The sequence below is a fragment of the Mya arenaria genome, chromosome 14, assembly GCF_026914265.1.
Source record: "Mya arenaria isolate MELC-2E11 chromosome 14, ASM2691426v1".
NCBI classification, from domain to species: Eukaryota; Metazoa; Mollusca; class Bivalvia; order Myida; family Myidae; genus Mya; species Mya arenaria.
In genome coordinates, this window is record NC_069135.1 from 41,447,446 (window position 1) to 41,462,632 (window position 15,187).

Consider the following 15,187-nt stretch of genomic DNA (forward strand, 5'->3'; position numbering starts at 1 on the left):
ACATTTTCAAAGGGGAGTACCCCTACCCCCTGCCAACAAATTGAATCAAATAAATTTCGGCTCTGAGGGAGAGGCGCAGGTCAAAAGATGACGCCCCAAAGTAACGCCCCCTCTAACCTCGAATCTTGGACCGCCCCTGATAACAGTAAAACGAGTTAAACATAAAACTGCATATAAGTAAAGGGATTTTTTCCATCAACCTTTATTGTTCAATGTTAAGCCTAATAAATACATAAATGATATTTTTAATGCCTAGTCTCTATTCGAACGATTCCTAAACCATCCGGATAACTCCTTGGTATGCGTATACACTATGCAATATTAATAGTAAAGAAGTGGATTCCCGCAGGAACTATTTTAATCAGGAATATACTTAGATTATTCCCTAAGATGTTGGTTTACTGAAAAGCGTAAAATCAACTCTTTCATTACCGGAAAGTATTCTCGTGAGAACACTTGCACTAAATAATACATGTAACAATAAAGTTTATTTTGGTATGTATCAAAACATTCAATCCAGTACAGAAAAAAAACATGTAAGTCTTATTTCATTGCACAACATGCTATGTATTACATTTAATATCTTCCAAATGATGATGATGATGATGATGATGATGATGATGATGATGATGATGATGATGATGATGATGATGATGATGATAAAAATGATGATGATGATAAAAATGATGATGATGGTGGTGTTAGTGGTGATGGTGGTGGTGGTGGTGATGGTGGTCGTGATGATGATGATGATGATGATGATGATGATGATGATGATGATGATGATGATGATGATGATGATGATGATGATGATGATGATGATGCGCAATGGACCGACTGTTCAGAACTTTTTTTCAGTTAACAACGCGATTTACAACATCGTTGTTAACTGTGAATAATTTGAATATGTGCTAACATATTTAAATATCACTAGCACAGATGAAACAGTTGGCTATAATCTTGTTACTAGAAATATAGCAAATCACAAGTGTATCCATTAATCTTTCTCAGCAGTATTGTTTTGAAAGTTAACAACGATGACGTCAACAACGTTTGTTAACGTTTACAAAATTCTAAACAAACGGCCTAATAAGCCTCTTAACTTAACTTTCCTAAACTTTTTTAAAACGGTGAATTTACAACTGTTTGTTTCATACGTTCATAGAAATACTGTCTAATACGTTCTATAGACTTTTATACAAACTGGTGTCTAACAAGAATTAGTTCGAGAAGCCTTTTTCGGTGTCTCCTTTTGTATCAAATAATGTGTTGGTCGGTTAGGAACGCCAAGCAAATTATTTATTTTTGTTGACCTTACAATTAGAATCCGAATGATTACTGGTGGCTTTAGTTTCAAAGTTGTCTTTGAGTTATAATCGATATGTGGATCATTTAAGAAAATAGCTCATTCTATTTTAGTGAACATGTTAAAATTTGACAATTTTATATCTTAAAATATCTTCACAATAGTGATATATACTCTGATATAGGTCGGTGTTGGTTCTCAAAAATAGAAAAAAAGTTATGCGTACCTTGCTTCCTTCCCATTTGTTTACATTAAGTGGAAACAAGTTAAGATATTTTTTGGCCTGACTTGATTGTATTAAATTAATCTCTTAACGAAATCACGTAGTTTCTTTCCGGCTTTTTCTTGTCCTTTAAATTTCAATGAACTTGCAGAATAATTAAACGTAATTCTATCATAATTAAGGGTGAACAGTATGCATTAACATAATCAGACACTGAAAGAATAAAGCAAAAACAAGAAATCCACCTTATTAGTTTCATTCCGGTAACTGATATTTTGTGAAAATCTGCTGGGTATAAACACCGAAAAATAATTAGTGAAATGTAGCGTTTTTAATTGGTCGCAAGGGTCAAACAGATACTATAACAATCGCTTTCTCTTGTTTCTTTTGTACTTTTTTTTCATCAGATTTTGCAACAAGGAAGTCTTCCTGAAGTTTTTCTTATCTGACATTTAATAGTATATTATATAAAAGCCATTTTGGACAATTTATTAAGAATATGACCTTTCTAGAAAAGGTATGCTCTTAATGTACACGCATATGGACCCATGTTCATGTTATTGAATGAATATTACATGAAAAATATAGACATTACAATTTCAAATACAAATATTTTCAGTTTGGCATGCATACTCAACAAATAGTTTGTTTGACGTGTCCACACTCACATTTTGGATAAATGAATGAATGGATGGATGGATGGATTGATGGATGGATGGATGGATGGATGGATGGATGGATGGATGGATGGATGGATGAATAAATGGATGGATGAATGAATAAATGGATGGATGAATGAATAAATGGATGGATGGATGGATGGATGGATGGACGGACGGACGGACGGACGGACGGACGGACGGATGGATGAATGGATGGGTTTTGGGTGGTTGGATGACTGACTGACTGGAAGGAAGGGAGGAAGGAAGGGAGGGAGGGAGGGAGGGAGGGAGGGAGGGAGGAAGGAAGGAAGGAAGGAAGGAAGGAAGGAAGGAAGGAAGGAAGGAAGGAAGGAAGGAAGGAAGGAAGGAAGGAAGGAAGGAAGGAAGGAAGGAAGGAAGGAAGGAAGGAAGGAAGGAAGGAAGGAAGGAAGGAAGGAAGGAAGGAAGGAAGGAAGGAAGGAAGGAAGGAAGGAAGGAAGGAAGGAAGGAAGGAAGGAAGAAAAATAAATTTAGGGTCACCAGTACCTGTGTGGGTGTCGGTCGGAAACGCCAAACAAACAATTTATAAATTACTGTCTTACAATTACATTCGCGTTTCCCCAAATTCAAATGATTACTGGGGGCTAACATTTATTTCGTCTTTACTCATTGCATGAGTAATACAAGCACTTTTTAGTTCAGAAACTCTCACACAGTAATTGGTTTTCAGGCCAGCTTATTCATTTCTTCTTTATTTATTCTACATTTTCTTTACAATCCCTGTTCGCCTAAGGATCTCATTATAATTACTTGATGCATATAATTAATTTCTTAACGGACTCGTGTCCCATTGAATAATTGTTTTCCAAGTTTTCTTTTGTTTTCGCGTAGTTTCAGGCAATATTAGTAAATATTTTGTTTCACTATTTATCGTAACCAAACATTACGGTCCGTTACATCACAAGCAATAAATGTTTAGATAATTTTTTACTTGTTTACTTTTGAACGGATAAAATGAACAACGCTGCCTTTAAAAATTTATTTGGCCAATTCTTGTATTACACAGTGTTGTACTTAGTAGTCATAGTATGACTCTCTCATGTAATGTTTCTGAAAACACTTATACTATTTTCTCTTTGATACCTTAATAAAAGAAAAAGAAATATATCTTAAGTATATATAAATATTCTGGTTTTATTGAGGTGCGAACCAACGTCGAAAAAGTCAAGAAAAATATAGAAAACTTACAACAAAACCTTACGCCCACAAGTATTCATTAAGGAGAACTTAACGTTAAAGCATTTTGTTGAATCGCTAAACTATTCAAAATCGTACACTTCAAAGAGCAATGTATAAGCATTTGTAAATAGGTTCAAACCGTCAGTATCTTAGTTTTAACACTCCTAACTATTTGCCACACTTTATTTCGTCATACAAACAGTGCTTTTAATTTAACAAAAACATGAGCGAGTCCTTTTAAAGCTGCACTCTCACAAATTGAACGATTTGATAACTTTTATATTGTTTGTCTTAAAACAAGCTAATTTATGCGAACATGCATGGTAACGAGTTATATAAGACTGTTGACAAAAAATGCATCAATCTTTTTTTTTTTTTTTGGCGCCTTTAATAACAAAGAAATTTGCTTTAAAAGGAAATAATAATTGTTACTTAAAAACAGCATGTAAGACATTTGCGTGTCATGTTTCATTTATAAAACATATATCTGAAAACAGGTCATGTTACAACTCAACATTGACAGAAACAATAATGAAAAGTGAAGTATGATATTGGTTGTATCAAGGATGTTAAAACAGATGTCGTGACATGTATATTGTATTCAATGTCGCAAAATGCCGTTTGTTGCTTTTACACGATTTATGACAATGCTAGTCAGTTTACGACTTTGACAAAACTTTGATGTTATATTGACATTTGAAAGGTAAATATTTTGGCCAATTGACAGCCAATAAATGAAACGAAGACAGGCATTTCACTAGCTAACGATGATGTGAGACTTCCTGACGCCAAATTGCTAAATAAAAAATGAATTAAAGAGACTCATCGAGCACAATGTACGAATATGAACGGACGTTTCATGTGCATTTCAAAAACACCCCAGTAAACTCAGTAAACTTTGCGATGTGTGCAAAATATATAGACATGAAAGTACCACATTTTTTAAGGAATTATTAAAGCTGCACCCTCACAAACTGAAGTTTTGACAACTTGTTTTTCTTTTTTGCCTTGAAACCAGCCAATCTATGCAAAAATGCATGGTAATAAGTGATATAAGACTGCTGACAAAAAAGATCAGATCGCAAAAGTTCATATTTAAGTTCAATTATTGATTTTTTTTGCATTTTTCTTAAACCGTTAGTAACGCTTTGAGTGTTAAGTGTATTTTTATGCGACACAACTACATTCTGAAATTGACTTTTAGTGGTCAACATTTAATTTTGTAAACTATTTACTATATCTACCGCTTCACCTTATTAAAATCAAAATCAACTGACTGCTGATTTACTTAAAAAGCATTGTAAAAATTGGGCAATTATGTAAAATGTTGAACACTTAAAAGATCAAGAATTGCTAATAGTTCACTGGCTAAAAGTAAGCCTTATAAAACGTTATAATTCTGTGAAAACATATTTTGGAAAATATGAGTTTCAAGATAGATTTTTTCAAACGAAAATAAGCCACCATTAATTAATAAATTGAATTATTACTAATTAATTATTGGATTGCGAATACCAACTGGACAGCAAATATAAACTGGAGAGCAACTATCAAGTGCTAAAAATTGTGGTTGAATTCGGAGAGGACATTTAAACAATTTGTTGTTATAAAATGATTACGAGGGATTATTTTTGCATCATATGGGATTAATGTAGCATATACATGTTAATGGATGTTTACATTGCACGTTTAGATGTTACCTATGAGGCAAATTCGCATAATCACTTTACATATACAAATGTATGCAGGCCTCCACAGGCCAAAAGTTGACGTCCCAAATAAATGACATGTCATCGAAAATACCATGGCCATAAGTTACGTCACGTAACTGTTCTTTCATGATAGCAGTAGTCAAAAAGTCACATTGCGAATAGCCAGTGGTCATACGGGCAGTAATTAATTAGTAGATGATAGTATTAATTATTGATTTAATTGAAAATCGATCGAGTATTGTCTTACTGTGACGCCTGGACACCCGTGGCTTTAACTATATAGAGTATAGCACGGTGTAAGTCATATTTGGAGTTTAAACTAATAGAGTGTAGTTCGTATAAACAGTCAGACTCTGAGTTTAAACTATACAGTATAGTTCGTATAAGTCAGGCTCAATTTAAACGATACATCAGACTCCTCATAATTTCGAAGGTTGTGGCTAGCTAGGCAGTTAGTCAGAATAACATTAATATCATTTAACCAGTGTGGACTAACATAGGCATATTTGCTCAAAAAGTTTATATTTTGCAAAATTAAAAGTGACAAAAAGGGTTACTTAGTCACAGCAGTTTTTGTGCAAATACATTATAACAAGAAGAAAAATTGAGAAAATTGTGATTGATGAAAGAACTTTTTGCAAATTTGGAATTCCATTTAGATACAGCGAATCGTATAGGAAAGATTAGATGTCCATTGGATAAATAGATTATTCATATTAAAATAGTAAGTAGACTCTTATTCTGTTTTTTCGTTTACAAACAATTATGCCTGCTAATTAAAACAAAAGGTCAGAAGTGTAATTTATAACGCATGTTAATAAAATGTATTTTAAAACATGTGTAACTTCATTAAAATTGAATAAAATATTTCAGTTATTTCAAAAGCATCTTATTAGCTGATTCGTATTCTTATATGTATATTAGATAGGACTATATATGTAGCGTGAGGTGGTTTTTTTTATAAAGGGGCACATTTGACAAATTAAAAAACTTTTTTTTTTTAATTTAATAAATTGATATATTAAACTAATTTCACTTTAATGAAATGATTAAAAAGATGCATATGATTTGGGTACTGAAAACATTTCTCATACATCAAGTGTAAGCCCTTTAAAGCTGTACTCTCACAGATTGAATGTTTTGACAACTTTTTTTACTTTTTGTCTTGGAACAAGCCATTTTTGGCGAAAGTTCAAGGAAGCCTGCTGACAAAAAAAAAATAAATCGCAGTTTTTTTTTACATTAAAATTCAAAATTTGATGTTTTTTGCATTTTTTTTAAACCGTTAGTAACGGTTGAAGCCATATAACATTAATTTTCGAACGGAAATATGAAAATCTGCGATCTGATCTTTTGTCAGCAATCTTTTGTAATTGCGATCATATGATTTGTGTGCAAAATAAAAATTAAAAGTAATATTTTTGGCGCTTTTTTTTCTAATTGAGGAATTTGTGGCCACGTAGCTATTAATTGATAAGCCCGTACATGAAGGCTAATACTTTTAAAACTGTACATGTGCTTTTATTGCTTTGATAATTTAAGTCAAATGAGTTAAACATAATAATGCATAAAAATAAAAAGTGGCTTAACCTATATTCTTGCATACCGGACGTGTGTTTCCGGTCATGTGACCAGTGCTGGAAATACCCATCTTACATACCCCATGTAAGATGAGTCACTCGCAACAACGCGCCACTTCTTATTTCATTTATTGTATGGTTTATGAAAGATATATTATGCCATTTCAATAAAGCGCGTTCGTTTTCTACGTCATTTTTTCCACAAATTAATAATTTAGGGTATGCAAGAAAAAATATCAATCATGTTTTTCCGGCCCGGATCGAAAAATCCGACCCTCGGGCACGCTGCGTGACCGGTAACTCGGCAAGCCTCGTTACCGGCTTACGCGCGTGCCCTCGGGTCGGATTTTTCTATCCGTACCGGAAACACATGATAGATAGTTATAGTGTGTGCCTTTAAAAACAATAGAAAATATGAAGCACTTTTTAAAAATCAATTGGAATAAGAAATGACGTCACATGTTCAATATGCCTATACTCGTGAATTCTTGAATGTCTTTTGATTTTGCCAATTAGCTTTTTAAAATTAGTGAATTGTAAGTTACTTTTTAAGAAACAAATAATTAAAAGTGCTCAACAAGAGTCGAAAAAAGATATAAATACTGCGCAAGCATTTGATTTAAATTAGTCACGCTTTTGTTTCGAATGACATTTAAGGTATCCGACCAACTAATGTGTGATTATTTGAAGCTTGATGACCCCATTTTATTATTAATCACTCTAAGGGTCGGAGTGATGACATACCTACATATTGACATTTCATGTATCTAATCTGTATTATTTGACACGCTGAGTTCACATAATATAAATGTATTAATATTCTATGACTATGTACACATGGGTACACGTCAAATAAATTTATGTTCTGTTAAAAAAAAAAAAAAAAAAAAAAAATATCAGGTGAAAAGGAAACTGAAATTCTTAACCATATATAATATAATACAATGTAAAAAAAGAATTTTTGAAATTCAAAGATTGCAACAAAGGTAACATCCAGTACGTCCAGTTTTAGTTAAAATAAAGAGCAAATGTACAGACTGTAATGTACCAGTCAATTGTAGCCCCCCCCCCCTTCCACACACGCACACACACACACTTTCGGTGCAGTCAATTCCAGGTAAAATACCCACCCTGCAGAGACAAACTGCTGGTAAAATCCCCGCCGAGTGCCCCCCCGCCCATTTCCCTCTATTTTCGGCGCGAAAACAAAACCACCGCATTCAGTCGGCACGGCGGGGCCACCTGGAAGGTAAAAACTCGGCCCATTTCCCCGCTATCCCCGGTATACTCCCGGACCTGGAGGGGGGTACAATTGACCAGTGCATTAGTTTATGTATACTATACGATCGGTCATTCATTCAACAAACTTGTAACCAGCAAGCACATGCCTTTTAAATGACACAACATTCTTATGTGATCGCCAGACATCAAAATTTAACAATCAGGTTAATGACACTTTGAGAAGACTAGCTTATTTGCGGGTCGAATACCTCAAGACACAGGTTCCTGCTGACCACACGATCACTTTGATGTTTAAATCCAGCACGTACAGTATAGTTAAAATTCGTTGTGGTCAGAACGTTCCTCCCAAATTTCAACATAATTGGCTTATTGTAACATCGTGTGCCAAGATTTTATTGCAAAGCGTGCCCTTTGAATATAGATAAAGCTCACTTTTAAAGTGTTTGAACTTTGAATTATCTATTTAACGACTTAAATCAAGACGAAACTACGATTGAGTCATTTTTGAAACGATATTACAATGATGTAATTACATATTGATACCGATGTAATTACACTTTCATCAGAGTAATGATCAGGTTTAAAACTTAACCGAGGCAAACATTAACCTCAGATGACCACATCATTTGCTTAACAAATTACAATCGGTACAGTACGTTGCAATTACTAAGGTGTGCAGATATTTAAGTATTGGTTATTGTTTACATTGAGGTGTATATGATAGTATTTGTAAATGAGTGTTCATATAGAAAACAAATCATATTGATATTCATATACTTTAGAGGTATACGTGTATTATATCTATATTGCCCAAATTGTATGAATGCTCTTTCTATACCGATTTCATCTCATTTTGTTCATGTCATTCTCGTACATTTTGGTACATTTGTACAGTGAATTCTCTGGTATCACGTGCACTTTGATAATAGCTGAAGTAATTTGTTTTAAAGAAATATGAACATATTTCATGTGAAGGGATGTGTACAGAAATAGCATTTTTCTTATATTGTATAACATTACGATATTATATGTTATTTTCTATCGACATTTTGTACGAAGGAAAATCAATTTTAACCGTTGATTTGTTTTTAACAAAAATCACATTGTTTTAAAAATCTAAATTGGATTATTATAAAACCAAGCCAACATAGCACGTAAATAAGTATTTTAAAGGGGTACACTACAGGTTAAAGGGGTACACTACAGGTTAAAGGGGGTACACTACAGGTTAAAGGGGCGCATTATGGGTTGATGTAAAACTTGTTTTATTTCAATGCATTTTTATGTTTAACGCATTTGACTTAAATGATCAAAACAAAAACAAAGCATATGGGTTCTGTACATGACTTTTTTAATTAAAAGATATGTGGCCACAAAATCTCAGATTAAAAAAAAACTTGCCAACATAACATCTACGCTTGCGTCCCTTTACAAGCATTCCACAAGGCCTAAGCATTTCTTTTTCGTGAAAACAACTCGTAGTTAATTAATTAAGGAAAACAAAATACATACAAATAGAGTGCTAACATATGTGACAGATGAAAACGTGATGAACGTGGACAATGAAAAGCGGCCAGTTTACGGTTGTAAACGCCACGGTGATAAAACACCAAGGTCAGTAAGCTATCAACGTCGAGAAAAGTGAAATAAAGGGTCACTAGAAATGCCACTGCGATTTATGCTTTTGTTTTTTTTATACGGAACATCTGATAAAAGTGACGTGTGTGGTCAGTTATAATTATAAGATGCTGATTTAGTAGATAAATTTAGTATGAAGCAATGATACATAAATAAAACAACACAGTTCGAAGGATTTAATACCACTGGGAAAAACAGGGACAGGGTAGTAAAAGGTTGTTGTTAAGGTCGCTGCTTAAAAATACAGAAATTACTTTACATTCTACGAACAGGGTCACATCAAAACATTAAAGAATAATAAATATTGCTTGTATTCGATAATAAATACAAAATATGAAATAAAGCATTTAATCCTTGGTGTGTGTCTATTGGGGATGCGTACCTTGAAAAACGATTACATCTTCGAAAATGAAAGAATAAATTTTACCAGTTTTAAAAGTTAAACTTATTCTTTAGTATTTGATATGTACTAGTAATTAGGCCAAAAAATCTGTGTTTTCAACATCTCCTAAAATTAGGGTAGGTAGGTAGGTAGGTAGGTAGGTAGGTAGGTTGTTATTTTTGAAGAACCGGGATTCTGTACCAAACCTTTTTCATGGTATATCACTGTTGTAGAAAAGTTTAGATACACACTGGTCAAGTTTACTCAAAATTGCATTTTTTTAGGAATTTACAAAAAACAATCCACAGTGCGACAAAATAGAGTGTGTGGTCGGGAGGAAGAAGAGGGTTAGTCGAGGTAGTGGAAAATAGATGATACGCATAAATAAACACAGATGTACATGGGAAATTTAAGCAAGGGGGGAGGGGGTTGGGGTGCGGATTCGCCCCTTGCTATATTCGCTAGTTGTTAATTCAATCGTTGGCCGAACAAATAGAGCGCAGTATATCAAGGAAAACACTGTATTTGAAATGGGAAGTAACTCGTTTGGCAAATGCAAACTAATGAGTAGTGCATTACCATTCTTTGTTTGTCATTGCCTACATCGCTGACACTTGAGCATTAATGGTGGGGGGGGGGGGGGGGGGGGGCGGTGGTAGAATGGTTAAGCGTTGTCTATCACCGTATATCTAGCCGATCAGTGTTTAAGTCCGTCATTTTCTTTAAATATGTTAATCGGTGACGAGAGATGGACTGCGCACCACTACGGACGGAGACTTGATCGTGGTAGAATAACTTCCATTGCCGTCTGGTCGATCTGGGCCTCATCATGTAGTATTGCTTTGCATATTATTACACGCACTTGAAATGTTTTAATCTTTCAGTGACTGGTGGCGCACCGGGCAACACCACCGACACTGAAGTCCTCGTGGCGGAGGAGCGGGTGGAAGCAATGTCCATCATTGTCTGGTCGGTCGGCGCCCTGCTACTTCTCGCCCTTCTTTCCCTCCTGGCGCGCATTGTCCTCGCCCGCCGGAAACAGGAATTTGACGACGCGTGTGATTATGATTATTAGTATGTTGCTTTACATTTTTTTATACTTAACTTATCCTACAATTTTTACACAATAATCTTGAACGTAATAGTGTTTCTTGAAGGTTTATTTGTGCACCGATGTAGTGCGCATGTCTTGTAACTTCGTAAACGTTTTAAGTATCAAATTTCATATTTTGACACTTTCACGATGAAGACATGAAGGTCTTCCTGGTTATGATTAAGTAATGTGAGTCACAAAGCAAAGAGTTAATATCCCCGTTTTAATATCAAAGCTGCACTCTCACAGATAAACCGTTTTACAACTTTTTTTTACTTTTTTCTCTTGGAAAGAGCAAATTTTTGCGTAAATATCTGCAAACCAATGTTAAAAGATTGCTGAAAAAAGATCAGATCGCAGATTTTCATATTTCCGTTACTAACGGTTTAAGAAATAATCATAAGACATCAATTTTTGAACTTAGATATAAAAATCTGCAATCTATTTTTTGTCAGCAGTCTTATATCACTGATGTCCATGGATGTTCGCAAAAATTGACTCGTTCATAGACAAAAAAACAACAAAAAACGTTCAATCTGTGAGAGTGCAGCTTTAAGATCTATGCAATTTTCTTAAACTGTTAGTAACGGTTTAAGCCATAAAACAATAATTTTCGAACGGAAATATGAAAATCTACGATCTGATTTTTGTCAGCAGTCTTATATCATTGGAGAAATCGTTCCTTTATATCTACTTCGAGCCAACGAGGAATTCGAGCCAAGCGAGTTCGAGCCAACGGGGTTCGATTTAATATATATATAGAAATACATGTTCTCGTACATTTTAGTGGCGACCCTGTACCTCGAAACACGGAGAGTAGACCAGCCTTACGCCTATTCATAGATGGTCAAGGTTACGTTGTTGAGCCCGGTTCGCCGTCACGTGACACTGCTAGTCTCGTTCCCGCTACGGATAATACGGTAGCGGGTTCTCCGGAATGGCGTCAAAACGCTCCACCGTACAGTGCTCAAAATGATACCAATGCAAGACAGATTAACGAAACGTCAACACCGAATAGATCTCGACAGAACAGTGCATCAAATTCTATCCAAAGATCAACTCAAAGTTTACCAAACAATTCGGAGATTTTGACAAGACATTTACGGGTCGGAGAATATGTTAATAGTTTACCATCGCCCGTTCCTTCACAGCAAACGGCGGAAATACTGCCCGATGACTTCACAGGATGTCATGCCACGATTAATGGTTACGTCATCAGTCCACCCTCATATTACGACGTTGTAAACTCGTCTAGTCCTGAAATCCCTTCAGTTATAGTGGACAGACCCGCTACTCGACCACAGCCAAGGAGAATACTATTTTCGTTATGATAGTTTGATTGAAATTTTGTTAAAATCGACGTTTCGACAATATCAATTCACAGTCAATGAAAGTAAATAGTGTGCAGAGACAATAGCGTATGTGCACAATTGAAGTCGGATCTACTCATTAAAGCATCATTGACGTCACCGAAACATCCGATAATGCTAAAAATGGCGCACAACGACAACGATATTTCGTTAAAAGAGTGTAACTAGTCAGTTTATGACATAAACATAATTAGCTGGGGTTGTTTTCAATATTTGTCTTAATTGTATGTAAGATCGATGTAGCTAATCGGATCGAATTGTATAAATAATAGACATATACAGTGACTGAGGCCAATGATAAATTACCGTAAGATTGAATATGCATATTGAATACCACCCAAGAGGGGCTTTCTATTTGAGTGTCATGTTTGGGCCAAATTCAATTACAAACATGTATGTAATCAGATTGTTCGTGATGATTTAACAGAGAGAAAAATGTCAATGAAACCCGATAATGCTTTGATTTTAAAGACATAATTCTACCGTTCCTGATATTTCGTTAAATAACCTGATGGCATTCGTTATCCAAATAATCACGGAACATGGAGATGTCAAATAGAAATATTACGATAGTATACCTTATTTCATATGTTAGCCTTACCTCTTTGGTTAATATTTCAGTAAGTTTGCGGCTGAAATAAGAGTATATTTCAGTGATAGTGCTGATCACATTTATTTTTGTGTTGGATGGCAGATGATACTATGTCTGGTTCATTATGAAAAATCCAGTTTAACAATTTTGCCTCCTCCATGTTGCTTGGAAATCAACCTCGGATGTATTGGACGGTTTACAATGTCAGAATTCATTACATTTAACTACGCTGTAAGTAGATCGCGTAGAAATTTCCATTTAGTAGTTAAAGTTTAGGACTTGACTCTAAGGAATTTTATTACTTAGAATGCAGTAATAGACTTCACTAAAACAATTTGAACTTAGAATAAAACGTACGCGTTAAAACAGTACACTTCATAAATATTAGTATTACTTTATCGAACTACTTTGACTCATGCTACGGCATACGTCAGAGTCTCGTCGTTCGGCGGAGATGGCCGAGGTGTTCCGATTAGACTTTTACTTTCAGACCAAAACATGTACATATCTAACATTAGCATAATTTGACGTGACAGAGATGTTTCTAGTCTTTGCGTTTTGATTATTTTCGTAGATTTTATTTTAATAACTAATATAATAATATATTGACTTATATCTACATAATTATGATATTATCTTGTATAATGGTGCTATACACACGTATACATATATAGTGCTTGTACATGTTTTGTTTGTGTTCATAATAAAAATGGCGTATAATATAGCAATCTCCTACGCAGTGATCTCCCCTGAAGAGCAGAAATAGATCCCAGCCACACTGAGCGAGTATAACTGGATTTCAACTGTATAAACTACATAAAATTATGGGTTTTTTTCTACTCTATTTTTTTGGACTGATGTTATCAAATTTTAATAAATCAATGTGTTTTTGAGGTTTAAATACAAAAAAAAAAATACTTAAAATTTAATGTATTTTAAAATCTTCACCGATATGGTGATTTGCATGGTGGCAGGATTAACTGTACTGCAAGGGGAGTTATAACCCTACATGGAGTTTGATAAAACAGTTAAGTTTATATGCGTATTTCTTGGAAAAGAGAAGTATGTCATCATTTCTTCACAAATTAAAGGTCGCATTTATTTACAAAGGCTAACCACAATCTATTTTCAGAAAACGGAAGTCTATTGAATACCATTCTTTTTTATTAATGCGTATTTCTTATCATATACATATATGGATTGTATGCTACAAAACGAGTGAATCATCCGGTTTATGAGTTTTTCGAAAATTTACAGCTTTTGAATGATTTATTTTAATACATTGTACATGTATAAAATATATTAGTAATGTTCTTTAAATAAATGATATATAAAACCATTCGTTTAGTTCTTAGTTTAAAGTTATTTATTTTACAACGATTGTTAAACAAGTAATTACAACATTAATGTGCGATTTAACGCGAGGGTGTGTTATTGGGATGTTGGGGGAAACCGGAGTACCCGGCGGAGACCCATTTGCCCGGCTTGGTGTCAACATTATAAACTTACATACGCCTATGCCGGGAATCGAGCCACGATCGCCTAAGTGAGAAGCGAGTGTGCTAACAACTTGCTATCCGGACAACCATAGTCTTGTTCTTAAAGGCCTAGTTAAAGTCTTCTATAAGTGCCCCCCCCCCACCCCCCCCCCCAAAAAAAAAAAAATCTGTACAGTACACAACCTCTGTTTATTGATCTTATTCTACTTGCATTGATTCCTCTTACCAGATCTCTTATCTGAGTATCCATCTGTGCAGTTTTGGAAGTTTTATTATAGAAATGGACCTGAGCCAATAAACGAATACACAGGAAATTGGCACTTACTGGCACTTACTGTGACACCAGTGCAATTAGCAGGAGATGCACAGTGTGCAAAGCGTGTTTCTGTTCTATATAATAGTCTACTTTAACCGTGTATTTAGGTTACAAGCAACTATTACCAAACAGCAAAAGTTAAACCAAAATTCAAGATAACATGAAAAACAGGTATGGACCACTATGCATTTTCTCACGGTGCAAAATTAAACCAACCTTTTAGGATAGTAATTCCTAATATTCTATTTGAAAGATTCACTGAACAAAAACATTGTCCGCCTTTAAACTTTATCCTAAATGACCTCTACTTTCGGGCGGAAGTCAATGTTTTCAAATGGTCAAGGAACACAGAAA

The 15,187-nt window shown here is 34.6% G+C and overlaps 1 protein-coding gene across 3 annotated transcripts in view; it reads left to right on the forward strand.

Annotated features, from left to right (window-relative positions):
- The window catches only part of LOC128218049 (uncharacterized), a 19,157-nt gene extending 4,809 nt beyond the window's left edge, over positions 1–14,348 (forward strand). For 2 of the 3 annotated variants that reach the window (XM_052925568.1, XM_052925570.1), the window contains exons 2-3: positions 10,848–11,037; positions 11,844–14,348. In XM_052925568.1, the coding sequence (XP_052781528.1) occupies positions 10,848–11,037; positions 11,844–12,387 (734 nt within the window). In that variant the 3' untranslated portion in view covers positions 12,388–14,348. Of the gene's footprint in view, positions 1–5,712; positions 5,846–10,847; positions 11,038–11,843 lie in introns of those variants that run through there. The other variant, XM_052925571.1, reaches the window with a different exon arrangement.
- Positions 14,349–15,187: the final 839 nt, after the last annotated feature.